Below are 25,578 nucleotides of genomic sequence, written 5' to 3'. Positions count from 1 at the left end.
TCGTTTACAACAGCAATATTGTTAATAATAATAGAATAAAAAATGCTAAATTGTTAAAACAAATAATTTCAGTGTTTATAATCAACTCGACAAGTATTTTAGGGTTGAATAATATTACGCTGAAAAATAACTTTAAACCAACTTGTTTTACACTGGGCCTTAGTAGTGAATGTATACTCTTTGCTTTTGTATTCATCACTCAACTGCTCTAATACCACGTCTTGGGCTCAAACTCTAGTTCAGAATCTTTTTCGACCTTGTATGTTGCCACTAGACCAATGAGGCAGTCAAATACTCTAGTAAACAATTTATTAAATTATGTTTTTTTTCTTATCATAGTCTTAGAACACATAGACTGTGAGCGTCTTGCGAAGACGGTCAACAAGCGAGCCGTCATTTTGACAAAATTCATGCTAAGTAATCTTGTGGAAGCGGTCTCGCAACTGCTGTCCAATACCACGCTTTTGACATCTTTATTGTTAGAGGGATTGCCACTAAAAATACCTTATTTAAATCCCATATGTGAGGTAATTATCATCATATATTATTAGCATTTTTTATTGCATATCTATTGGGATATAACTCTGAAACTATCTAATGTAAAACACGTCATCTTAATTGACACGGTCCAAACCACCACGGCATAAGAAATTATTCAATACTTAAATTATATTTCAATATATTTATGCTTATTTATAATAGTTTTAAACTTAATTTCACTTAACCTAATTTTAGTTATTGGTTAAAAGTTATTATTAAGTTTTTCAACTGTTAAGTTTGTTTTATACAATAATACCTACATTTCGTGTTTGGCACTCTAGATAATTAACTTATGGATTACAGTGGAGCAGCAATGTCTCAATTCTCCTGTCGTAGCAGGGGTGTAATTTTAACAACCATTTTTTTTTTCTTATAGAGCGTCAAGAAATATGTATTAATTTTGCTTCTAACATTTACTAACAACGCAACGTAAAAGTTCGCCTTTATAAGACGTCTTACCTAAATTCGACAGGCCTTAAATCTTTCAGACTTTGCTAGCCAATAGTTCGCTTCAACATTTATTTTTGCCGCGATGTTTGATCGGTGATGCTGGTTGTTTGGCAATATGTAAAGCTGTCAGATGTCTACCAAACATTTTGACGATGGACCTTAGTGGTTGTGAGTTGACTCCACTCGGTGCTGGATACATAGCAGATTTAATTAAGGTAGAGTTATTGAATTTACTTACTTTGATATTATCGTAATGTATACACTCAACGTGTTTTTTTTTTAAACCATAACTACGTAGAGAACTCATCACTGAGCATTAAGCATACATTATCAGTATGCATCATCATATTGATATCTTATCCCGTTTTTCCTTTATTAGTATCAAAAAATCCATCGGTACAGTGAAAATTGGGTTCATACTCTACGTTATCGTCTGCCAGAATTGGATGCTATGGCCGGATTAAGAAGAATTACATTATGCGGCAACCCACAACTGGGGGACGTTGGTGTGGGTAAAATACTTAGTGAATTAGCAGACGATTTGTGGATAAAAGGTAAATTAAAACTCTTTAACTACAAGACACCGAAGCTACGGTAGCTATACGTTTTCAATTCCAACGCTGAGATGTAAGCGATCTTTTGGCTTGATTGTATTACATGCTCTAAATGTTAAATTTAGGTAATTTGGAAAAAGACATAACATTGGTTGAAATATATATGCAAAAATTCATCACATAAGCCATGCCCAAATGTGTCTAGTTAAAAAAAACATCTGAAATAAACAAATCATCCTTTAAAACATCAAAAACTCTTTATCAGCACTTGACGTTCAAAATTGTGGATTATCTGAGGAATGTGCGTCTACTATTTTACAAGTGATGCATTCTAACACAACTCTCGTGGTGCTGGATATGAGACACAACACATCCTTATCTAATGAATTATTATCGAAGATACGTTCCGCTTTGAGACAAAATGAAAAGGGCGTCGTTGGGCAGGTAACATAACTTTTTAAAACGATTTATTCACGGGACAAATCTTCTACATAGTTGAGTTACAGAAACAGGATAGAAAATATCATGATCATGATCGGACGTTTATGAATATGATACTGTAAACTCAATGTCGCTCACGATGCGTGCTACACTATAACGATGATCAATCATCTCGTCTGCTTTTTTACTATTCACAAAAATACGGATATTATGTCTAGAAAGTAGACACTCTTGATAAAGTGTATTAATATATTTATTTTAAGTGTCTACTATTCATGTCATCATTAAAACGCCTCTATATGCCTCTTACAGTATACTTGGTTGGGAAGCGGATACTCAAGTGATGGCCGATCAATAAAATCTGTACCTTCTAAGTAAGTAATGTTAAATATTTTAAAGGTAAAAAGTGTCTGCTTTTGAATTTGAAGGATTCGATGATCAATTTATCAATGAAATAATTTTAACAGGAACGTTGTTAAGGAGCGGGTAGCATCAAATGTTAGAAACGCACCCAGTAAATTTAACGCTAAGTCAAACGGCGTTCAAAAAGAAAAGTGAGTATGTAAACTCCTTCTTCCTCTTACTGGCAATGTAACCGTCTTATTGCACTATTGTATGAGGCAAAGGCACCCTACACATGATCGTTATGTACGGTATTACAATGGAGGACCATCTAGTATCTATCATATGTATAGGAAACAGATAAACAAGATAAACGGAAAGAACGATAAATAATCCTTAATTTATCCATGTGTTTTTTATAGCTCTTCTATATATCAATTAATTACTTAAAACCATTGTAATTTAACTTTCAAAGTTCCGATAACAACTTCGCCGATACCTACTCAAAGCACCATTTTATCACGAAACCATCACTAATGTTGTACATTATTGAAGATCCTGGACTAATGATATCGCGTCTATTCAATGTCAAATTTGGTTATTTTGATTTATTCCTCTTGTGGTTTGAATAGATAACAGACTCGTTCCCCCTTTTCAGATACTTTCCAAAATCATAACATACCCTTATCTATACGCCACTTCCAAATTAACCGTTATTTATTGTTAGAAAAAAGCAGGATTCATCAGTGACAAGTACACTTTTCCACGTATCGTAACTCATTTTCGAGTGAGCTGAGTTTTACTGAGATACTCACCAATCAATGATTGTATAAAGATATGATATAATCAGAATTATTATTTGTAAAATTTTGTTTATTAAAGGGATTATGCCGAACTCTTGGAGGAACAACTCCAAGAAGAGACATCACATCGAAGACAGTTAGAAGAGCTCAACGAACGGCTCGTTCAGCAGATGCGGCAGCTCAAACAACAGCAGATACAGCTGTGGCAGAATAATGCTACATCATCTGGTATGAAAGTTTGTCATATTCTTGCAAAATATTTCGGATATTTTTTTTATTACAGATGTACGTAGATTTATATTTAAATTATTACCTAATTCGGTTAAAAGTTTAAATAAGTAAAATAATATTTGGTTAGAAGTTAAATTAAAAAACTTGTTTAAAAAAAAATCCCTCATGATGAAATAAATAATAACCTATACTATTATACATTGAAATAAATAAGAGTATATCGTTACCTAATACAAAATATCTTGTTTCCAGGTTCAGAACAATCTTTCCAAGCAAGTTCACGTTCGGGAGATCTATCAAGCAGTTCTGGTTCGACAAGTTCAGTACCAATTGACCAACATACTTTGTCCTACATACAGCAAGCATTCAAAGACATCTATGCGTTTATCAAAAACAATCAGTGCAATGGGTAAAATTAATTATGTTTTCTTAAAGTTAAGTCAATTTGTCGATGTTATTTCCATAAATTTTTAGAAACAATACATAACACGGCATAATATATAGAAGTAGACTTGTTTGTCTCCATTTTATATGATTTTAATGTCGATATTTTTTTTTATAATTTAATAATGCAGAAATGTTTAGATCTGTGTTTCACTAAATAGGCAATGCTTGATTCAAAAATCAGAAGAAAACCATACGGAGGATGAACGAAAAGAGCTGGAAAATCCGGTTGATGTAAACGAGGTAGAAGAGGATCCAAGTGAGCTGCGCATTAAGATTGTACCAAAGAAAGCTCAAAGTGCCCACTTGAAGTTAAAAGATACGACCAAGACGAAGAAAATGACAAAATCTGCTCATTTGTTGGGTGTCATGCAGTATGATAGAAAAGATGATTTGGTATGTGACTTATGTATATGAAATATGATGACTTTCCTTAGATTATTTTATTAAACCTACCCTTTTTATCCAGTAAACGCTCGTGCATAGTGTAAAAAACTGCTGAGCAACATCTTCTCCTCATTATTATTTTTGCGAATTGATGATTCATAATCCTAACGCTAAGTTGGTGGGATAAAAGGGATATCCTTTTTAATAAATGTAAATAATTAAAAAAAAGGCAAAAATATTGTTTCAAAAAAATCTATAAACATTTACGACTACAATATTATACATCGTACTAACTCGACTACTTTAATATCATCAGGCATCCGACATGATTGAGAGAATAATGGGCGACTCAAAGAACGCCCACGGCGATGAAGCTCGGATTATTGAAGAAGTTATTACAGGGCAACGGGAAACTAAGAAAGTAAGTGTTTAATGAATAATAAAGTTGTAACCATATCATTTTTTTAATGACTATTAATAGCAATTCAAAGATAAATATACCTTCGAATAGAAAAATACATATTTATTCTACAGAACTTGGTAGACCGCAGCAGTCCTTGCAGCAGTGTGGTGAGCGACTCGTCCGACACTCTCGTGTATACGCCGCGGTCGCCTCACCGCCGCGAGAGTGTGCGCGCTCTTAATCCGCGCGACGCACTCTACTCCTCATCAGATGAGGAATCGTAAAGCTTTTGTACGACTTTATTTATTAAATATTTGTTCTTTCTTTACTTGAGTTTTATTATCATTTAGATTTATTAAGATTCTCTTGATCGCATTGCTTCATACTTATGTAAATCAAAAAGTCCAACAAGTTTTCATTAATGGAATAGTCTTCTGGAACTTCGTTGGGTGTTCCGCAAGGATCAATTTTGGGTTTCTTTCTATTTCTAATATATATAAATGATCTTCCATTCTATGTTAAAGGTATTTGTGATATAGCATTGTTTGCTAACTATACTTTACTGATTTTTAAGATCGATAGGAAAAAAATTGATAGACGATATGAACGGTGCATTATAACAAATACACGATTGGTTCACAGTAAATAATTTAGTTTTAAATGCTCAAAAAACAAAATGTGTAGTTTTTACCCTACCCAATGTTAGAAAACAAAATTATAATATACCTTTAAACGGTGGCCGTCTCGATGTAGTCGATACTGCGGTGTTTTTAGGAATAGCATTGGATTCCAAACTTCAGTGGAGTCCTCCGCAGCATACGCGGTTAGAAAAGTTCGACAACTGATATACCGCTCGTCTAGTATATTTTGGTTATTTTTACAGTATTGTATAATACTTATATATTATATAATAATATGGCATAATACTTTTGGGTTACGCTGCAATTATTGAATATATTTTTATTTTACAAAAGAGAGCAGTCCGGTCTATTTATAATCTTGGAGCTAGAGACTCTATCCGGGATGTTTTTAACAAAGTAGGAATACTCATTGTTGCGTCACAACATATTTACAATAATGTGTATATTTACAGTAACATTGATCACTGATAGAATCAGTGATAATCATTGTATGTGTACGAGAAGTAAGGATAAGCATATAACGCCAAGCTTCCGACTTCGGAAAGTCAATAAATCCTTCTTGTGGCAAGGTATCCGTTTCTATAATAAAATTCCACAGACATTTTTAACTTTGCCGTTTCATAAATTCAAATCAATTGTAAAAAATACATTGATAAAGAAGGCATATTATTCAATACAAGATTATCTGTATTTTGATTTTGATTTTAGTATAATTTTAAGGTAATTATACCAATGCATCTTTTTCTGATATAGTGACTAAGCCGGCGTTAACTTTATGATGATATTATGATGAAAAATTGTCATTGCCAGGTGCACAGGTATCTTAAACGGACATACTATACAATGGACTACTCATTTATTGATAATAATTCAGGATATTACCAACAAAGACATTAGACACCCTAATAGAGTGAATTTATTGACAAAAATTGGAAACACAGAGCCCAATAAACTACAACTACTAGGTTTATTATGCAATGCATCAAACAATAATTACTATAATGATAAAAATAATTAAAGCTATTTTTTATCATAACTGGCAGTATAATTGGAAAATTCTGCTAGCGGCTGTAAGATTAAAATGGTATTTTGTCAAATTATATTAAGACCGATTTATTTATTTGCATAAGAATTATTAACATTAAGTCCTTAAACATACATTTACAAATATGAATTAATAATAGTTACTGTATAAATCTTGACTACACGGAATGATGGCAAGAATGCTAGCAGCATTTTCCTGTTGAATCACAATTCCGATCCGCTGGGCAAAAAACGAACCAGCCCTCCTGTCACCAGTGGAGGCAATAAGGCGAGGTGTTATACTTAAAATGCTAGTTTTAAACGTCACAAATAGAAGGACATTGTTTTAGTGGATTATATTTAAGTTTTATAGAGATTATTATGTATATTAAGATATATTAAGATTATATTAATATTTAAGTAGCAATGTATGTTATTGTTGTATACCAGGTCGATAAGATCAGAGACAGATCTAAAAGATTGCATCTCGTAATCTCATATGAATTATCCTTTTAAAAAGAATATTAAATTTGAATTAAAAGGAATATTTCAGATTAACAAATTAATTTATTTCTACACAAATTTACACAGGTTCTTAACTAGTACTCATTTCTCACTGATTTCAACATTCTTTTGTTGCAGTTTAGCAATCATTATCTTCTCCTTAGCTTCCATTCTAGCCTGCTTTTCAAGTTTCTTTTGCTCTTTCTCCCTCTTAGCCAGCATTTCTTGGAATCGTTCATCTCTAGGATCAAGTGTGAAACCAAAGTGCCTTCTCACTTCTTCTACAAGACGTTCCTTCTTTTGCTGTGAATTTAATATTAGACATTATATCATTTAATATTATTTAGTTATTTTTTATATACATTATTGAGTTCTAACACATGAGTAATGTAAATATACTTTAAATCTTTAATAAATTAATAATAATAAATATATTAAAGTATATTTAAGTTTTATATGTTGATTAATTTATGATATAATATAATTTTATTCATAAATTTTGCTATTGAGTATTGAGCCTGAAGATGTGCCATAACTATATACACTAAAGTAAATTTTAATTACCTTAGCAGCTTTTACTTCATTGGCTTTCTTGTTAATCTTATCATTTAACTCCTTCTTCCATTGCTCCAACTTGGCAAACTTTGAAGCTAACTCTATTTCTCTCTGTTCAGTTTTTAGCTTTTGTTCCTGTCTCTTTATCTCCACTGAATCCATCACTTCTTTAATTGTGTAGGGATATGCAACTGATTCAAATTCTTTTTTTTCTCTTAATTCTTCTCTGGTGGGCCAACAAAGACCTGCCAAAGTTTATTTTTATGTATGAAAAATTATAATCATAAGGAGAACTAAAATAAAATGTTTTATTGCTTGAACATAGGAAAATGTTATGAATAATATATGCAACTTCTTTAAAGCAAACATTATTTGTACCAAAAAGGTTTTTCATTTTATTCTAAGTCTGAATATTATAAATATTTTTTAGACTTACTTGGATTAACTCCACTGGCTATACCGTATTTACCATACATTTTTCTACTATACTTCACTGTTAAATGAGCTATACATTTAGGTTCCTCATATGGCCGTCTGCCATTTATTATGTTATAATGAGCCTGAGTCAGGCCTGACTTATTTCTTTTCTTTTCAATTGCTGCTTCTTTAGCCTGAACATCTTCTGTATCATCGATTAAAACTACTTGTTCATTCTGTTCTAAATCTGGTGCTGTAGATAAACGACATAAGCTACTTACAAAACTAGATCTTAAATACTTAGTTTTCACACAAATATTCATTTTATTATTTTAGTAACAAGTATTTTATAGGTTATTTTTATTTTGATTTTTGACTTAACTAATGTACATTAAGCCATAGAGCATAGATAAAAGCACTCACTGCTGTCACCTATAAGTATGACGTTTGATGAAATTGCCATATGAAAGATATTTTATTGACGAGTATAGCAATGTCTCTTCTATGACTGTCAATAATTAAATTATCTTTGGTATATTTATTCGACGAATTCGACGTCAACGTTTGTCAGCTTAATTTTTCTTGGGTGTTCGTAAAATTATTTAATAATGGATGATTTCGGTGATACTTTTGTACAACCTGAAGTGGATCCTGCGGCAGAATTCTTAGCTCGGGAACAAAATCAATTGGCTGGCCTTGAAGATGAATTGGAAACAAGTGCTCCGCCCCCTGTTACTGTATCATCGGCATCAAATGGATTTGATGACTTCGTTGGTAAATAGTTGCTCCCAATATTTTGTGGAACATTAAGTTAAAATATCAATACTATATGGCGATGTGATATAATCAATCGTTACGGACAAGTAAAAATGTTCGTCCGATGTATGAAAAGCCAGTGCTCTTATATTAAGCGTACATTATTTGAATTTGTAAAACATTCCCGAAAAGTAATTAATGGTAATATTATATACAGAATGTACATTATTTACTTTTAGAGGTCCCCAGTGCAGCTGTATTTGAAGCAAATGGGCTGCTTGATGATGATCTTACTACCTCATCGGCACCTGTGACTACACCTGCACCAGCCGTAACACCTGTCTTCAGGCAAGAACGGGAGGAGCCTGAGAAGATAAAACTATGGAGAGAAGAACAAAAGAAAAGATTGGAAGAGAAAGGTATGAATAAAATAATGTCAAAATAAAATTTTATTTTATGTAATTTCATTTCAACAAAATTTCACTTAATATAAACTATACCTTAACCTAGAGTAATATATACGACATTGAAACCTACCTCATTAATAAGATTAAATATTGATTTTAAAAAATCTGAATGTCATAAAATGTTACTTGTAACTTAATTAGTTTAATGAAGCTTAAATACATTTATAGATGCAGAAGAAGAGACTAAGAAACAGGAAATGTTAAAAGTTGCAAAGAAAGAATTGGAAGACTGGTACAAGACCCATGAAGAGCAAATAGCCAAGACAAAGGCAGCAAATAGGTAATATATGAAATTAGAATCATACTTAAATATATTGTTAATTAATAACTATACTGCAATAATATAGTTTTTCCTATGATTGCAGCAATAAGGCACATAAAATGTGTAAATTATGATAAGTTAGGCATACTTAACATTTAGCCTCATAAACATTACAATGTTATTTTTTTAGAATTATCAGTGTTGATAAATAAATTGTTTTTCATTGATACCTCTATTCTACAAAAAAAACTGTGAATTGAATATCAATTACAAAGCTATATTGTATTTATTGATAGACATTTTAAACTTATCTATATGTATGTTTTTTTTATTCTAATGTGTACTGTTAAATTAGTAGTATTATTAATTCATTATGTTACAATACAAATATTATGTAAATTGTCTCATATATTTATATTGTTACATGATTACATAATGGACAAAGTAATTAGTGTCCTTTGCATGCTGAAAATACTTACTAATACTATATTTTCTTTTCGATGCTGGCAGGGAATCTGCTAAGTGAGTATACAAGAATAGTTATACTGGAAATGGTACTAACATGTATCACCAAATTGGTGTTGGATGTTGTGGTGTTTTCATTTAATTTTTAAACATTTGAGGGATCAATTTTAACAGGGGAATTACTGTTAAATTAATACATGTAAATTACATTGTTATGTAATTACAAAATGACTGATGAGATTTTATTATTTTCAACAAAAAGTCAACATGACTTCTGTTTTAATTTTCAATTCTGTGTCTGTTTTTATATTCATAATTTTTATATTATACTATAGTATATATTTAAATATTTGAATAGCAGTTGGTATTCATATAATATATTTTAAACTGTATCTATGAATAATTATATAAACTTAATACATTATTGTAATGAAAATAAAGAAATAAAATCATATTTTTGACCTCATAAATCATTGTAATTAATAAATTGCTCTGATTGTAAACCAAAACTGCTAATTAATAAACAAAACACACTTTATAGAAATGCTGAACGAGCTCTAGCTAGAGGCTCTGAAAGTGGCCCAGAAGATGGTAACGAGTGGGCTCGCGTTTCTGAGCTATGCGACTTTGGGCCGCGCCGAGGACGTGATGTTGCGCGTTTACGCTCCATCGTACTGCAACTCAAGCAATCGGGAGTTCGTCCTAAGTACCCACCTCGTACTACTAAAGTGTAAGTCATTTTGAAGAATAATATTTTAAGTGAAGATTGTATATTTCTATGTCAAGAGATATAACTTAAAATAATTTAATTAGACTATAAATCTGTACCTGTACTTTCACATAGGGTTTTGAGAAGTGCATTTTCTTAAATTCATCTAACACCATTGGGATCATCTATTCTACCAAAAAATTACATTATCTAATGGTGGATATGCTATTACTAGACATATTATAATTATTAATTATAGGGTTTAATAATAAAACTTGATTATTAACTAATAATGTATATTTCTTTTGTTCACAGAGCTTGAATAGATAAAAACAAGATTTGCTAAGAAAATAATTATTGTTATTAGCCTGAATATTTGTCTAAACATCAGTCTTAGTGATATTAATTCACATTTTATTATAAATTGATATTTATATACATGTTTAATATTAATTCAGAGAGCATGTTGTGATAACAGTGTTCTAGTTAATGTATAAAAGATTGAACAGCCCTCTGCATATGTTATTTATTTAAATTTTGTATTTAGAAATGGTCTCCAGTATTGCTTTAATATTGAGGGTAGCCTCTTTCTTATTTGGTCATAGTAATTAAAATAAATATCATTCCAAACAAAAATTACTTTTATTATATACACCCTTATTTCAGTCTCCATATATAAAAGAAAAATAAGATAATTTCCTTGCCAGTCAAGCCCCATAGAATGAGTTCAAGCTAATAAATAAAATGTTGTTTGTGACCTGATGGTATATTGTGCTCATTATTCATCATAAACAAGTCATTTTGATAAAAAAATTAAATCAAACATCCCAATCATTAAACTATTTAAAGCCAGCAGTATTGACCATGTAATACAAACTTAATCATAAATATTATAATGGATTGTATGACTCTGTCATTTAACAATTATAAAAAAAAAAAACATTTATATGAATGAATTTTGGTATAAAATAATATTTTACTTTATATCCAATTTAATAGTTTCTAAAATTGTAAATCTCTTGCTATATCAATGTGTTTTCTTTTATACACCTTTTCTACTAATTGCAACAATAAATACATTAAACTTATAACTAAGAGGAATGGCCATACTCCACAACTGAGATAAGTTCTTAATTGTTGACCTAAGGGTTTATTTTTATTTAATAATATTCTATTATAGACTATTTCAGTTCTTCTAGTGATATCCATCCAACTATACATTTTTCTTACCATTTTATTACATTCATAAGGGCATAAAATATTGCCATCCTTTAAATCTTTCATAGCCATTTCTATTCCAGCTACAATACTGGTTACATCAGGTTCTGTTAAGTATATCATGTTCTGAGGTAACACCTCAGGAATGCCCCCTACTTTTGTAGACACAACTTTTAACCCACATGATGCTGCTTCCACAATTGCCATACAATATGCCTCAGTCAATGAAGTGTTCAAAAAAATGTCACCTTTGACTAAAACATCTCTAACTTCCGAATGCTTAAGACTACCTAGTAATGTGACACAATGTTGAAAACCTTTTTGCTCTCTTACTTCTTGTAGTAACCACATTTTAGGACCATCACCTCCAACCACAAACCTTATTTGAGGATATTTTGGACACAGTGCAGCAATGACAGCAGCCATTAAATCAACACCTTTTCTGTAGACTAATCTTGAAATGATAACAATAGTTATGACATTTGGGTCTCTTTGACTTGGGTCTGGTGTAAAAGTATAGGCATCTACCGCATTAGGAATAACAGAAACTTTATGAGCTTTAACTTTCGCCCTTAAGACTGTATTTTCTTTACCAGTGTGCGAGACACAGATGCAATGATCACATTCACATAAACACATTTGCAAATACTTATTTGTTAATACTGCTGACATATCAGCAAAACCAAATAAGCTATGATCAGTGAATACAGTTTTAAGACCCATTAATTTACCTATAATAGACACCTCGTGTGCTAAAACACTAAAAGCAGAGTGACCGTGTACTATTTCAATACATTCTCTTATAAGAATATAACGTACTACAGCTATATTACAAATCATAGTCGGAAGTGCACATTGTGAATAAAATACTCGTATAGGTAAATAATAAACTTTGAGACCCGCAGTTAAATATCTAACGCCGATACGGTCACCGTAACTGTGAGTAATTACAATGACTTTGTGGCCACGTTTGATTAAACATTGTGACAAATTGTAGATATGTTCTTCTACACCGCCTGTATTCGGGTAGAAGAAGTCGGAGGCCATGCAGATTATCTGCCTTTTCTTGTTTTTGGTAGGCTCCTAAAATAAATAGTCCCATTAATATAAATATAGAGTATAATAAGAAGGTATTTATTGTTTTTAAAAAACATACCGTCTGAATATTCATTGTAAGTAAGCATCATAATCCTTCAAGTAAACTTAACTTCAATTGTTAAGTAACCAGTCACTTAACAATTAAGATTTCATCCATATTTTACACCATTTATCTTATTCAACTTAGCGCTGGTTGATAACTTTTATGACACTAGTGTAGTGACAACTGAGTTGACAAACCTCCAATAATAAATGATTAATAAACAATGATTAGTATTACATACATATGTTCAGTTTATATGTATTATCTATGATCAGAATATTATTCCTTAACTCCTGGATAATCTACTTAACTGAAAAACAATTGTATATACCTACATTAAAGTTGATTAGTTAGAATTAGAATAGATTATATATGTGAAACGTCCAAACTTCAGTCCCGATGTGACGATTTTTTTCGTTATTATGTCTAGATATAATCTAGATTAAAACTGTCACTGTCAATCTCTCACTCTCACTCACAAGTCACAACTCACTAATCAGTAATCACTGGCAAGTGGCAGATAAGAGCTAGTTTAGTTTCATTGCACACGAGGACACTATTTCCTAAATAAAAATAGTATACTTATTATAAATAATTATGGACGAAGCAAAAAAAACTGAAAGAAAAAGAAAAAGATTTGCTGCACGCCTAAAAATTTCTAAAGGAATAATATGTTCCGAAGGTTCTGAATCAGTTAGTTATTTTTTTTTAAGTAACCATATTTTTATACACCTTTTTAGTAATTAGAAGAATGAACATTAAATATTTTCTAATATTTCTTTTAGAATATAGTTTTATGTAATGTGGGCCAAGCAACTGGCTTTGAAAAACAAGATGTTGTTAAGATGTTAAATATACTACCAAGTGTAAAGCTGAAGAACTTTATAGCGGAAAAAGGAGAATCGCATTGTTTCATAGTTTTCCATAGTTCAGAAAATGCGAAACTTTTCTATGATGCCTACAATGGAAAAGAAAGGGCAGGCAATGTACCAATTTATATGAATTATGTTAAGAATGGTGAGTATTAACATAGGTTAAAATAAGTGTACTTACACAACTGTAATTTAATTTAAAATTTTACCTTAAACTATACCTTTTAAAAATTTACATATTTTCAGTGCCAAACTCCGAAGTTGTATGTACGTCAAACGATCCTGAGGGATTATATTTGTTAACAGATTTCATATCAGAAACAGAGGAGAGAGCATTTTTGCAACTCTTTGACTGGATTGATGAGTCAAATCTGAAGAATAGACAAGTAAAACATTTTGGCTATGAATTTAGATATGGAAGTAATGATGTTGACTTGAGTTCACCTTTGTCTGAGAATATACCAGAGGAATGTAACATTCTATGGGAAAGGCTAAGCAGTTATGGAATTGAATTTAGAATACCTGATCAACTGACAGTCAATAAGTATAGTCCTGGGCAAGGTAATACTTTTTGTTTCATCTTAAATAGCTATTACTTTTGTCTAGTAGTTTGTATTTAATTTTAGTTCATTACTTTAGAATTGTCATACAAGAAAGTATAGTTATAATGTTTTAAAGGACTATAATACTGGCAGTATAGTAATAAAAAAAACAATATAAATTATAGTTTCTTGTTTAATAAAAAAACATGGTAGAGATAGATGTTTACAATTAAAATGACATATAATACGTTAAATAACAGTACACTCACAATTCACATAATTATTGGACTGTTAGTTGAACAGCAATGAAATGAATGCTATTCTTTTTCAAATTATTTATCATATTTCAGGGATACCGTCCCATGTTGACAGACATAGTCCATTTGATGATACAATACTGTCATTATCTTTGGGTTCTTCTGTGGTCATGGATTGGAAGCATCATACTGGCAAATATGTTCCACTTTCAGTCCCAGCTAGATCACTATTAGTGATGCAAGGGGATGCAAGGTGAGGTAACTTACTCCATAAACTATAATATCTTTATTTATGATGTGGTTAATAAGCTATAATACACATATATTTGAATTGAAAGCAGATATGACTGGCAACACGGTATTCAACCAAGAACATGGGACCCCGTTATTGAAATTCGTAATTCAAATACATCAGAACAAGTCAGAGTACTAACAAATGACACAGTAATGAGACAAATGAGGATATCCCTAACTTTTCGTAAAACTAGACAGGGTAAATGTGAATGTGGATACAAAATGCTGTGTGATAATAATAAGTCAGATATTATTGGAGATGAAGTAGCTTCAAAGTTAGAAGAACTTCATGTGCACCAGGTATTATCTAGTGATTGAACTGCATCACATTTAATTTGCTAAACATTTCTTATAGAAAAACGAAAACCTGTTAACTAGCATTATATGATTTAGAATGAATATTATTCAGATCTTTTCCTCTCCTCAAAAAGTAGAAACCCAGCTGAGAGATATTTACAGTCTATTACTTCACTGTTTTTGGCCAAGTTTGGCTATTTGTCTTGTTGGCTTACCAACGGGTTGACATGGCTATTCTATTCTGCTGGAACCTAATGCCTTCTATTATATAGTAAATGTAAAATCTTACATCGACAGGTATATGAACAAATAGCTGGTCATTTCAGTTCGACACGACACAAGCCTTGGCCAAAAGTGGTGGAATTTCTCAAAAATACACCACCTGGCTCCATTGTCCTGGATCTAGGAGCCGGAAATGGCAAAAATGTACTCAAGCGTAATGATATTTTGCAAGTAAGTTTCTCTGTTATTTGTTCTGTTATCTGTATATATGTATTCGAAATTACCTCTCCGACAGGAAGGGTACAACAAAAAGATATTTAGGGGCCTGACATCGTGTATTCCGTGCGTTGTCCAGATAGCGGGCGAGCGCAGCAGTGGGCTGCTGGACGAGTGCCGGCGCCAGTCGCGCGGCGTGGCGGGCGCGGACTGCGTGCGCCTCGACCTGCTCGGCGCCGGCCTGCGCGCGCGCATCGCCGACGTCGTCATCTGCGTCGCGGTTATACACCACTTCAGCAACCAGGTACCAGTTAACAATAAGCTTTATATAAGACCACAGCTGTGGAGGTTTTGGCTTCAAACCCCAGGTTGGGACGATAAAAAGTTATTGGATTTTGTGTCGACATATTCTCAGTAGCTGTCCGAAGTCTGAAAGTTGGAAGTGTGTACACTCCCACGCCTCGGAGCGCACCTTAAGCCGTTGGATGTGTGCCTGAACTTTCGCTCGTGTCGGATTTGCCTTCTCATCTAATTATGAGAGTGATGGAGAGAGAGAGAGCCCCCCCTGTTTTTGCGCACATAAGGTGTCCTGCGTATTTGGTTGGTCTCCCATGAGACTGGCCGCCGTGACCGAAATCGCCTGGACGACATCATCACTAACAATGTGAAATGCAAATGTAAAAATCCCCGTGCATTGCAATTTACGGTATATTAGGAATTTCTATTATATCTCTTATTATTACGTTTATTACGTTTCAATAACGCGAGAAACACAATACAATACGCTTTTACAACAGGATCCCAGAAAACATACAGTAATATTAAAATATTAAATAATTTCAAACGATTTAGTAAATCGTTGAGATGAAACTATAGCTTCTGACCATTTCAAATAAAAAATATAATTTAATTAACCGTCTTGTAAAACCAGTAATTGTTAAATTTAATGTTAATAAAAACCCGTTGCATTTATTTCAGTTCTATTCGGTTAGGTTCTTCCTATATCTGAGGAGTTTATTTCCGATCTGTTGGTGGTTTTTGACATTAATAAAGGAAGAGCAACATTTCTTTAAAATACTTAATCTTATAAATCTCTTAGTGTGATGTGAGATGTCAAAACGTTTCAGATTGCCAGCCGACTCAAGACGTTATCTAGTATTATTTTTAATAATTAAAAATTATTTTCCTAACAGGCAAGAAGACTGCAGGCTGTATCCACGATAGCTAATCTGTTACGTCCCGGCGGTCGAGCTCTAGTAACAGTTTGGGCGAAAGATCAAACAAAGTCAAACTATCTCTGTAAGGATAAAGAAAATCTGGATGCTAGCGTACATTCAACAGTCGGAGGCCTCAATCTACCGATACATGAAAACCGAACACAGTTTAAACACAATGATCTTCTCGTCCCGTGGAAGTTAAGAAACATCAAGGAGAAAAAAATTGAAAACGAATCCAGTACAACCTTGCTACGATACTATCACGTTTTTGAAAAAGGTGAATTAGATAAATTGTGTGATTTACCCGATTTAGTCGTTGAAAAAAGTTTTTATGAGGAAGGTAACTGGTGTGTAATATGTAAAAAGATTTAATTTTTATTTAAGCAATAAATGATTTATCAAATGTTTAAAACTAACAGTTTTATTTAAACATAAATTGTTCATAAAAAATCCTATAAAAAATATTCGTATATATTTTATTCCATTCTTTTCAGGAGCTATAAATTTTTTTATATTTTTTAATTATTGACCCTGATATTTTATAGATTTTTGTATTTTGGACCTAGTGGGTTATATTTTTATTTAATATATCTAAAGAAATAAAACAAAGTTAACATAACACTTTATTACAATAAATTCGTCTACAAAACAAAAAAATCCTATAAAAATTCTATACAAACAATATTTGGGATAACAATTATATTATTTAAATGTTGTGTTTACTCTACAGTTAATGTAGTAATAAAAACAGTATTGTTTCAACCATATACCAAATAAACATGGATGTATATATTTAAACAACAATATTATTTTCATTTAATAATACTTTTACGATTTCTGAAAATCTTATATTGCTATTAACAAAAGGTAAAAACTTAAATTAATAATTTTAAAAAATATCGGAATTCATTTTAATCGTGTGTAGGTAAGAGAATTAATTTTACTATATTTATTCAAAATTGCCACGTAAAACACGTTCAATAACAGTGCTCAATAATTTAAAAAAGAAGTATTATTATTCCTCTACTTTTTCAATTTTTAAACTTTATAATGAAAATCAGAAACATTTTACTCGTTATTTTGACAATAGATTTCATATAATTTCATGTCTAATTTAATTTCTAATTTAAATTTACTAAACCATTTTAGAATGGGTTATTAAATTTAAATTCACACTTCAATAGTTCCAATATTTTTTTCCATCATTATCTCATTGGAAAATTGCATATCTCAAAAGCCCCTTATTTACGTAAAGCATAAACGAAAAATAAAGGGAACACATTTAATGAATATTTGTGGACTTTAAATGTATAATTTGTTCCACAACTAGGATTTCATTAAAGCTAATTGTAATAACGGTATAACAGATATGGTCGATAAATCTGCTAAAACAGCATCAACATTTTGCAGTGTATTGACTTGAAAAATATTTTCTTTTCTAAAACTTAGTATAGCTAAAGCTAATAATGGAAGAATTTCTAAACAGTCGTAACCGAGGATCGCGTCCCATAAAAGCAACAATTGATCGGGTGGGAGATGTCCACTGAACGCTCGCATTAACCATTTAAATACCACTCGAATACTGAAAAAGTTAAATGTATTATACATAGAACAATTAGAACATATATATAATTATTTTTTATTTATTTATTTAATTTATGAGTCTCCAACTAAAGATATATACTAAATACAGTTTTATTTTCAGAATATTGTGTGCTCCTTCAATTATAGAAGACCACAGCATGCACTATTAAGCAAAAAATACTTAAATACAATTAAGATAAAAAGTGAAAAAATAATACATAGCAATACAAATACAAATTAGCAACTTAAAATTAAGAATAAGCTTATTAATTGAACATTTTGTTTTATTATTATATTACTATTAGGTTAAAAGATTAGTGAGGCACACTCTGAACTTGAGCAAGCTGTAACAATGAATATCGAGGTCATTATTGATTCTAGAAAGTGTGTTATATTGTCTACAGAGCCTTGGAACAACAGCGTTATGTCCTAAGTTTAATTTAAATGTAGGAATATTAAATGGGTTATATACTTTTATACGGGCAAGCGAGAAGGAGCATTAGCTTGAATCTTTTGAAGAAGATTACTACAATCTATCACTCCATTTATTAGTTTGTGCAGAAATATAAGGTCCGTAATATTTCTACGATTTATAATATTTATGGTCATGTGATAATATTTAAGTTTGTCGTTATAACTCGTTATGTTTTAGCCTGTAAATCGCTGAAAGAGAGATGGTAAAGAAAGTGTTTTTGAACTTTTTCTAATCTATTGATGTGGATATCGTACTGTGGATTCCATATATTGCTATTGTATTCCAGTATGGGATGAACTAGAGTCATGAATATTTTAATTTTGGTAGAAATTTTCTTGAAGTCCTTCATATTACGGAGAATACAACCAACATTTTATATCCCTTAGATACAATATTAAATATATGTGTGTGTCGTATCTCAGTTCAAAAATTAAAGTAACTCCAAGGTCTCGTATACAGTGCAATGGTGAAATTTGATGTCTTTTAATGTAATATTTGTTTGGCTCAGCCTTTTTATTGCGGGTAAATTGTACGTAGTGACATTTATTTATATTTAGTATCACATTGTTAACGCTACACCAAATCTCCAATCTGTTAATATTTTTTTGCAATTTATTTATATCAGCGTTTGTAACTATAGGCTTTATTAATTTTAGATCATCGGCAAATAAGAAATGGCTTTCGTGGTAAAAAACATGTAGTGATGTCATTAATAAATACGTTAAAAAGAAGTGGTCCGAGATGTGATCCCTGCGGAATGCCTGACAACACTTATCCGAACAATGACTACTGATGACGACTTTAAAAGTTATATTCTGCAAATACGATGTAAACCAATTGAGAAACGCTCCACCTACACCTAATTGTTTAAGTTTGTGTATTAAAAGCAAGTGATTAACTTCATCGAAAGCTTTGCTGAAATCTGTGTAACGTAAAACAAGCTAGTAGTAATTGATCTAAACCTTATAAAACAGTGTTGGTGGGGGGGTGATTTGATGATTCAGAAACCATATAATCTTTATATAAAGACCGGTGGAAGATTATCACTACCAAACCCTTTGTGTTCATTGAGATTTAAGTGATTTATAAACTTCTAGTGTATGATAAATGGCAAAGAAAATTTGATGAGATGTTACTACTGTTAGCTGTATTTATGTTTTCATCGGACTTAAAATTAAAACAATTCTGACATTGATATATATTCGTTCAAATCAAATCAAAATATACATTCATTCAAGTAGGCTTTTACAAGCACTTTTGAAACATCATTTAACAAAATATTTAAAGTAAAGCTACCACCGGTTCGGAATGTAGATTCTACCGAGAAGAACCGGCAAGAAACTAGTAACTAGTAGTTATTTTTTTTTAACGTCTAAAAATACAGTTATGTTAGTTAAATACAATTATATGTATGTTATGCTGCCTGGAAGTTAACAAGCATCAACTCCATGCTTTTTTATCATCAATATAATCTTGTATCGAATAATATGCCTTCTTTACTAAAGTATTTTTTACAAATGACTTGAATCTATGAAATGCGGAATTTTATTATAGAAGCGGATACCTTGCCCCAAGAATGATTTATTGAGTTTGCGGAGTCGGAAACTTGGCGATCTAAGCTTATATATATATACTTCTTGTACACATACAATGATTATCACTGATTTTATCAAAGTGATCAATGCTACTGTGAATACACATAATATTGTTGTAAATATATTGTGACGCAACAGTGAGTATTCCTACTTTGTTAAAAACATCCCAAAGAGAGTCTCTAGCTCTAAGATTATAAATAGACCGGATTACTCTCTTTTGTAAAATAAAAACAGATTCAATATCGGCAGCATTACCCCAAAATAATATGTCATATGACATATGACATTATAACGATGCTTGAATATATATTATTAACTTCATATCATATAAGTACAAAGTAGCAAAATTGTCTATGTCTATATCTCATTGTCGATTTGTGATAATCAGATAAGATTAAAAAGCTCATCCAAAGGGCATATATATGTATATATACATGGTAATGTTATACTAATTATTTACTTATTAGGACGAATTCATACGTTTTATTAAAAAACAAAAACACTTACGGATTAATATTGATATTCCTGAAGTGAATCCAAAGCAGAGGTTCGTTTGCTTCAAGCAATCTCTCATACAGAAGACAGAGAGAAACTATTCCCTAAAATTAAGCATTTCCTTGACAATATAGTAAATCTAAGTTTTAGGGATAAAAATAAATAAAAAACGACGTCGCCTTTAGCTAGGTATGTATGCTTTAACATTGTATACTCTATTCTAATCATAACAGGAAAAAAGCCAAATAAACAACATTTGACAGCAAATTGACGCGATGTCATTGGTCGAGTACTTATAGCTACTAGCGCTCTTTATGATGGCTTTATTCGTCTAACTTTAAAGCCGCATTGAATAGTTCATAGTTTACCTGAGGATGTGTAGAGATATAATGCAATCGATGCCAGTAGCGCATATAAAAGGCGCGAAACATAAAATATAGTTGTACAGGGTCGTCATATAAATAACAGAATGGAGTTGCTGCAAAAGATATTAATTATTTAAGGGTCTATTTTATCAAAAAAAAAAAATGGTAAAAATATATAACGTTAAGTATATAAGAAACACTATAATAAAATACTATGGTTTTTTTTTCTATCGGATTCCATCCATCAAGGACTATACAGATAAAGTTTTACAGTTGCTATCTATACTAATAATAACAAATGCGAGAGTAACTATGTCTGTCTGTTGCTCCTTTACGGCCAAATCACTGAATCGAATTTGAAGAAATTTGTTATGAAGCAAGCATGAACCCCAAGGCTGGATATAGATTTTTATGCCTCAGACCTGACGATTAACACCTAAAATGCGAGCTATGCCACGGTTGTCAACTAATTTGTACATCTATTAAAAAAACTTAAGTATAATTAATAAAAATTTCGATTTAAATTGCCATACCGTACATGGTGAACCCGTGGAAGGGTATGACACCGCTGGGCGGGAAGGCGATGAGGCAGTCGGGCGCGTGGCGGCCCTTGACGGCCACGCGCAGCGCGCTCGCGCCCGCCGCGCGCGCCGCCTCGCCGTCGCGGGAGAAGCACAGCATCACCTGCACACAACGCACAGTCCACGCCCCCTTAACGTCATCGTCGATCGCTTGTCCCTGCCCCATTTATTTATAATCGAATTGTATTGTTTTAAAACACACAGAGTTAAGAAGGAAGATGGAAATTCAATTGCGACTGCTCGCTCGACACTTAAGAGGATTTGAAAATATCATTAATCGGCATATTTCTATTCATCCTTTAAAAGTTGGTACCTGGATTTATAAATTATACCTTTTAATATTTCACTGTTTAATTTTCAATGCCCTCAATTGACAACAGTCAACAATTAGTAATTACCAATTATAATTGTTAATTAGTGACAAGTCTATATTAAACATGATAATCGCAAAAGTATCGTGATTCCATAATTTTTCGTATTTTATTAAATATATTATCAATTCTCAAATTTACCTGATATAGCAAATCTTCAAACACGAAGTACTGATCGTCATTGGAGGCTGTTAGCTGTACGTCTTTGAAAATGAGCTTGTCAATCATCAAGTCCACTTCTAGCACATTTTTCTTTAGTTGGTTGAAGTATATAATTTGCTGCAAATACAATTTTCTTATTATGCTTTAATTCTAAAGATAGTGTCAAGTAATTTGTTATTACTTGCCTAAGCCAAATACGGTATATTAGGTGTATTGTTGGGAATCGAGCATATAATTTAAATCTATCATCCTTGCCTGCTGTTTAACATCAGCGCCCAGCACCTGTGACCATAATTTAGCCCTTAGACATTGAGGACTGCCCTTTTTCAGGTACTCTTGTATAACAGGAGCGTATCCCAACACTGCAACCCTCTCACCTAGCCCTATTCGCTCAGCTTCTAGGGTCGCGAAACCTGGAACCGTACTAGGCATGTTTGGATTTACACCGAGTAACGGTTCTCCGTTGGCCCATTCTTGGTATATCTTACGCTAAAAATATACACGTGATTTAAATTATTTTAGATTGTTGGATATAACATGTACATATAATCATAGACAAAAATAAAATAAAAAGATCCTTCGAGGCGGATAAGTATAACTTGTTAATACCAATTGATCTAACGTCTTGACTTGTAGAGGTAGATGAGCAAATTCCCATTTCGGTTCGTCTCTGAAACATTTTATATTCATTAGTACTTAGAACACATCTAGAAGTAAGAACCAAATTAAATTGAACTTTAAGACTGTAACTTTACTAACTACTCACTCTTTTGTAAATGGTACGTATCCAGATAATGTTAGTAAAACATCTAAAAAATCTTTTGGTGCGTAAACTGGTCTATATTTTGATAAATCTAAAAGAATTTATAATACATTATATTATTTCATTTATAATACATTATTACATATAAAATACATTATTTTATTTATAATACATTATTATGTAATAATCTTATTAGTTTGCTCGTCAGTTTTATCTTTATTCTCAATTTTATTTTAAATATTACAAGTAAAAATTGTTGTCGTGCGACAAAAACCTATTGAATGATATATATTTTAAAATAACTTTATTTTTAGCAAATATTAAATAAAGACGCATTCAAATTATTTTACCCAGGCTATATGTGCTGAGCTCATTCCATTTGTCTGCAAGTTCTTCCTGCTCGCTTTGCGATCTTATTTTAGCCAGAGAAGTCTCTAAGTCTGAGCACATCGAGTTTAGTGATTTGTGAATTCTTTTCTCCCATTGAGCACTGGCTTTCGATAACGATGTTAAAGGATCTAATTTCTAAAAAAAATATATTTAATCTAATACATTTCTTAGTACGTCTAGTTTGGTATGTGTTAGACTTCGGGTACAAAATATTTTAAAAAGTTGCTTTATAGTTATGTTGGGTTAAAATATAAGTTCTAATCATTAACATCATGACTGTGAACAATAATAATCATCGTAAAATAAAAACTTTACAATAATTGTGGTATAGCAAAGTACAGCCATGAGTCATTGCTGTTTTTAGAGATGTTTGGAGTTTCAAAATAGTCGGCTTCTAATATCGTTTTCGAAGTAACTTTTGATATAACTAAATCAATAGTTATATATATATATATATATATATATATATACTTCAAACTTAGGTTCTCCTCTCCTTTTAAAGTTTGTTTATTTTAATTTGCTTAAATTGCTACCAATATAGTAATATTAAAATCCCAATTTTTAACATTAAAAAATAATTATTAACCGTCTTTTGCTTTTAAACAGAACGCTAATTTCAATAATTCTAATATAAAAAAGGCAAGCTTCCATACAAACTTTCATCCTTAACTTCATCCTCTTACGCGACGAATTTTTAAAAATGCTTTACTCCCGATATACTACAATTTAATTCAACTTAATTTTTTAATCTCAAATTTAATCCCTGTACGGGATATATTTATATAAATAAATTACTGGTTAAGGCCCTGACTTGAATAATTTAAACTAATTAATATTGGCAAATAAAGTCTGTCTTTATATATAATAAAAAAAAGCAATTACGTAACCTATGTAACTCATATTTAATTAATAAGAACAAGGTACTTAATTAAAAATTGAAATTGTAAGAATGAAGTATTTGGATCTTTCTTAAATTTATTTCTTATGCGATATTTGTTTTTCTATCGAATGTCTAAGGTATTTAATTTTCTCATTTTAATATGAGTCCGTTTTTTAATTTATAAAAAAAACACATTTTACTTACATTTTGTTTGTTCTGTGTTCGAACCCAATGAAAAACTGTATTTCTTAATTTTGTATCTAAACCTTTTTCTTTCATTGCCTGTTGTAAAGTTTGCTTAAAATCTTCCTTTTTCACACTTGGTGATGACACCAGTTTCTGTTGGTTGAAAAAAATCCTTCAATTATGTAATATCTAGTTATTAATCTTATTGTACAATAGAGACTACTGACTTGTACATCACTGTAAAATGATTTATATATTGAAAGGTTTTTGATTTCTTCCGCCAATTTCATAGCTGTATGGTGAATTGTTTCTTCTTTTATGTTTTCCATTGTTACGAAAATATTTTAATTTTGTAAAATTGTTACTGACTAGACTTTGTTTACTTTTTTATTAAAAAACATACTTCACGTGGAAATTGAAGTTGCTGTAACTAAGGCAACGAAGTAACAAAGGCCTAAAGAAATGAGGTAATACATATTATTATTGTACAAAAAATTAAATAGCAATTTTAGTATTTTATTGATATATCTTTATTAATAATACAGTTAGTGTCGGAATACGAACTTTCAATAAATACAATATATTTTTAAACAATCGATAAAAATTGTTATAATTAAATTAAAGGCAAAGATTTACTGTTAAGATAGATCTTAAATCTCTTTGTATTGTGTTAAGAATTGATTTATTCCTAGTTGGGAATTGCTATAATCCTATTCCTAAGTAAAATTCTTCCATGCATATCTATATATCTTATTGACTTTGAGTGTTGAGTAACTAGTTAATAAAAGTAAAAATTGTTTCTATAAATTTGATCAGTTAAAGTATTGACTTATTTTAATTATTATTAATAACTGACTTTAAATGATTTAAAGTCCATAATTAATAACAGCCATTTTAACGATATTCTTTAACTTGGTTGAGGCGTCGCACGAATCACATAAGAAACGGGATAAGATATTAAAACCTACAGATAGGTATATTCCAACCTTATTTTAATAGTCAGACATGCTTCAAATACTTATCATATAAAAAATTATAATAACGATAGTTAATCGAATAAA

General features: G+C 31.2%; 6 protein-coding genes across 8 annotated transcripts in view; 3 read left to right on the top strand and 3 right to left on the bottom strand.

The window, feature by feature from the left end:
- Positions 1–4,923, top strand: part of LOC113397351 (uncharacterized) — a 33,947-nt gene extending 29,024 nt beyond the window's left edge. Inside the window, exons 11-21 of the mRNA XM_026635653.2 lie at positions 340–527; positions 1,029–1,205; positions 1,370–1,544; positions 1,810–1,988; positions 2,298–2,359; positions 2,453–2,539; positions 3,210–3,358; positions 3,614–3,770; positions 3,967–4,201; positions 4,509–4,613; positions 4,727–4,923. Coding sequence (XP_026491438.2) covers positions 340–527; positions 1,029–1,205; positions 1,370–1,544; positions 1,810–1,988; positions 2,298–2,359; positions 2,453–2,539; positions 3,210–3,358; positions 3,614–3,770; positions 3,967–4,201; positions 4,509–4,613; positions 4,727–4,879 — 1,667 coding nt within the window. The 3' untranslated portion in view covers positions 4,880–4,923. The remainder of the gene's footprint in view (positions 1–339; positions 528–1,028; positions 1,206–1,369; positions 1,545–1,809; positions 1,989–2,297; positions 2,360–2,452; positions 2,540–3,209; positions 3,359–3,613; positions 3,771–3,966; positions 4,202–4,508; positions 4,614–4,726) is intronic.
- Positions 4,924–6,806: 1,883 nt separating this feature from the next.
- Positions 6,807–8,143, bottom strand: LOC113397348 (large ribosomal subunit protein mL64). Its single transcript, XM_026635648.2, has 3 exons — positions 7,755–8,143; positions 7,328–7,563; positions 6,807–7,066 (listed from the first exon to the last, which is right to left on the bottom strand). The coding sequence occupies exons 1-3, from the start codon at positions 8,056–8,058 to the stop codon at positions 6,866–6,868; spliced, it is 741 nt and encodes a 246-aa protein (XP_026491433.2). The 5' UTR covers positions 8,059–8,143; the 3' UTR covers positions 6,807–6,865.
- A 93-nt stretch (positions 8,144–8,236) lies between these two features.
- Positions 8,237–11,030, top strand: LOC113397349 (clathrin light chain). 2 transcript variants are annotated; one of them, XM_026635650.2, is made up of 6 exons: positions 8,237–8,509; positions 8,731–8,910; positions 9,127–9,238; positions 9,731–9,742; positions 10,227–10,415; positions 10,710–11,030. In XM_026635650.2, exons 1-6 carry the CDS (start codon positions 8,344–8,346, stop codon positions 10,714–10,716), a joined length of 666 nt encoding a protein of 221 aa, XP_026491435.2. In that variant the 5' UTR covers positions 8,237–8,343; the 3' UTR covers positions 10,717–11,030. The 2 variants fall into 2 exon arrangements, with proteins under 2 accessions (XP_026491435.2, XP_026491436.2); XM_026635651.2 differs by lacking the exon at positions 9,731–9,742.
- On the bottom strand, positions 10,677–25,533 carry LOC113397347 (phosphatidylinositol N-acetylglucosaminyltransferase subunit A). 2 transcript variants are annotated; one of them, XM_064219295.1, is made up of 3 exons: positions 25,524–25,533; positions 12,769–12,817; positions 10,677–12,695 (listed from the first exon to the last, which is right to left on the bottom strand). In XM_064219295.1, exons 2-3 carry the CDS (start codon positions 12,781–12,783, stop codon positions 11,397–11,399), a joined length of 1,314 nt encoding a protein of 437 aa, XP_064075365.1. In that variant the 5' UTR covers positions 12,784–12,817; positions 25,524–25,533; the 3' UTR covers positions 10,677–11,396. The 2 variants fall into 2 exon arrangements, with proteins under 2 accessions (XP_064075365.1, XP_026491432.1); XM_026635647.2 differs by lacking the exon at positions 25,524–25,533 and having other exon boundaries at positions 12,769–12,954.
- On the top strand, positions 13,302–17,069 carry LOC113397345 (alkylated DNA repair protein alkB homolog 8). The gene is made up of 8 exons (XM_026635645.2): positions 13,302–13,446; positions 13,539–13,770; positions 13,872–14,186; positions 14,518–14,677; positions 14,766–15,018; positions 15,313–15,468; positions 15,593–15,757; positions 16,647–17,069. Exons 1-8 carry the CDS (start codon positions 13,351–13,353, stop codon positions 17,040–17,042), a joined length of 1,773 nt encoding a protein of 590 aa, XP_026491430.2. The 5' UTR covers positions 13,302–13,350; the 3' UTR covers positions 17,043–17,069.
- LOC113397346 (TBC1 domain family member 19) lies at positions 17,839–25,019 on the bottom strand. The gene is made up of 11 exons (XM_026635646.2): positions 24,745–25,019; positions 24,536–24,670; positions 23,412–23,586; positions 23,065–23,152; positions 22,908–22,968; positions 22,554–22,787; positions 22,278–22,415; positions 21,718–21,868; positions 21,188–21,297; positions 20,832–20,923; positions 17,839–18,252 (listed from the first exon to the last, which is right to left on the bottom strand). Exons 1-11 carry the CDS (start codon positions 24,844–24,846, stop codon positions 17,997–17,999), a joined length of 1,542 nt encoding a protein of 513 aa, XP_026491431.1. The 5' UTR covers positions 24,847–25,019; the 3' UTR covers positions 17,839–17,996.
- Positions 25,534–25,578: the final 45 nt, after the last annotated feature.

The sequence above is a fragment of the Vanessa tameamea genome, chromosome 3 (assembly GCF_037043105.1).
Source record: "Vanessa tameamea isolate UH-Manoa-2023 chromosome 3, ilVanTame1 primary haplotype, whole genome shotgun sequence".
Lineage (NCBI taxonomy): Eukaryota > Metazoa > Arthropoda > Insecta > Lepidoptera > Nymphalidae > Vanessa > Vanessa tameamea.
The sequence above is the reverse complement of the archived record's forward strand: the minus strand, read 5'-3'. Positions and strand labels throughout refer to the sequence as shown.

What these genes read in the sequence shown, in the direction of transcription:
- LOC113397346 (XM_026635646.2), bottom strand. Translation starts at nt 24,846, where the DNA reads ATGGAAAACATAAAAGAAGAAACAATTCACCATACAGCTATGAAATTG. An exon ending in GCGCTGATGTTAAACAGCAG is followed by an intron (nt 22,416 to 22,553) that starts GCAAGGATGATA and finishes TTGTATTTGCAG; the next exon opens with CAAATTATATACTTCAACCA. An exon ending in CCACGGGTTCACCATGTACG is followed by an intron (nt 21,298 to 21,717) that starts GTATGGCAATTT and finishes TATCTTTTGCAG; the next exon opens with CAACTCCATTCTGTTATTTA.
- LOC113397349 (XM_026635650.2), top strand. Translation starts at nt 8,344, where the DNA reads ATGGATGATTTCGGTGATACTTTTGTACAACCTGAAGTGGATCCTGCG. An exon ending in TGGATTTGATGACTTCGTTG is followed by an intron (nt 8,510 to 8,730) that starts GTAAATAGTTGC and finishes ATTTACTTTTAG; the next exon opens with AGGTCCCCAGTGCAGCTGTA. An exon ending in GAAAAGATTGGAAGAGAAAG is followed by an intron (nt 8,911 to 9,126) that starts GTATGAATAAAA and finishes ATACATTTATAG; the next exon opens with ATGCAGAAGAAGAGACTAAG.
- LOC113397345 (XM_026635645.2), top strand. Translation starts at nt 13,351, where the DNA reads ATGGACGAAGCAAAAAAAACTGAAAGAAAAAGAAAAAGATTTGCTGCA. An exon ending in GTTCCGAAGGTTCTGAATCA is followed by an intron (nt 13,447 to 13,538) that starts GTTAGTTATTTT and finishes TATTTCTTTTAG; the next exon opens with AATATAGTTTTATGTAATGT. An exon ending in AAGAACTTCATGTGCACCAG is followed by an intron (nt 15,019 to 15,312) that starts GTATTATCTAGT and finishes TTACATCGACAG; the next exon opens with GTATATGAACAAATAGCTGG.
- LOC113397348 (XM_026635648.2), bottom strand. Translation starts at nt 8,058, where the DNA reads ATGAATATTTGTGTGAAAACTAAGTATTTAAGATCTAGTTTTGTAAGT. An exon ending in AGCCAGTGGAGTTAATCCAA is followed by an intron (nt 7,564 to 7,754) that starts GTAAGTCTAAAA and finishes AAACTTTGGCAG; the next exon opens with GTCTTTGTTGGCCCACCAGA. An exon ending in ATGAAGTAAAAGCTGCTAAG is followed by an intron (nt 7,067 to 7,327) that starts GTAATTAAAATT and finishes TTAAATTCACAG; the next exon opens with CAAAAGAAGGAACGTCTTGT.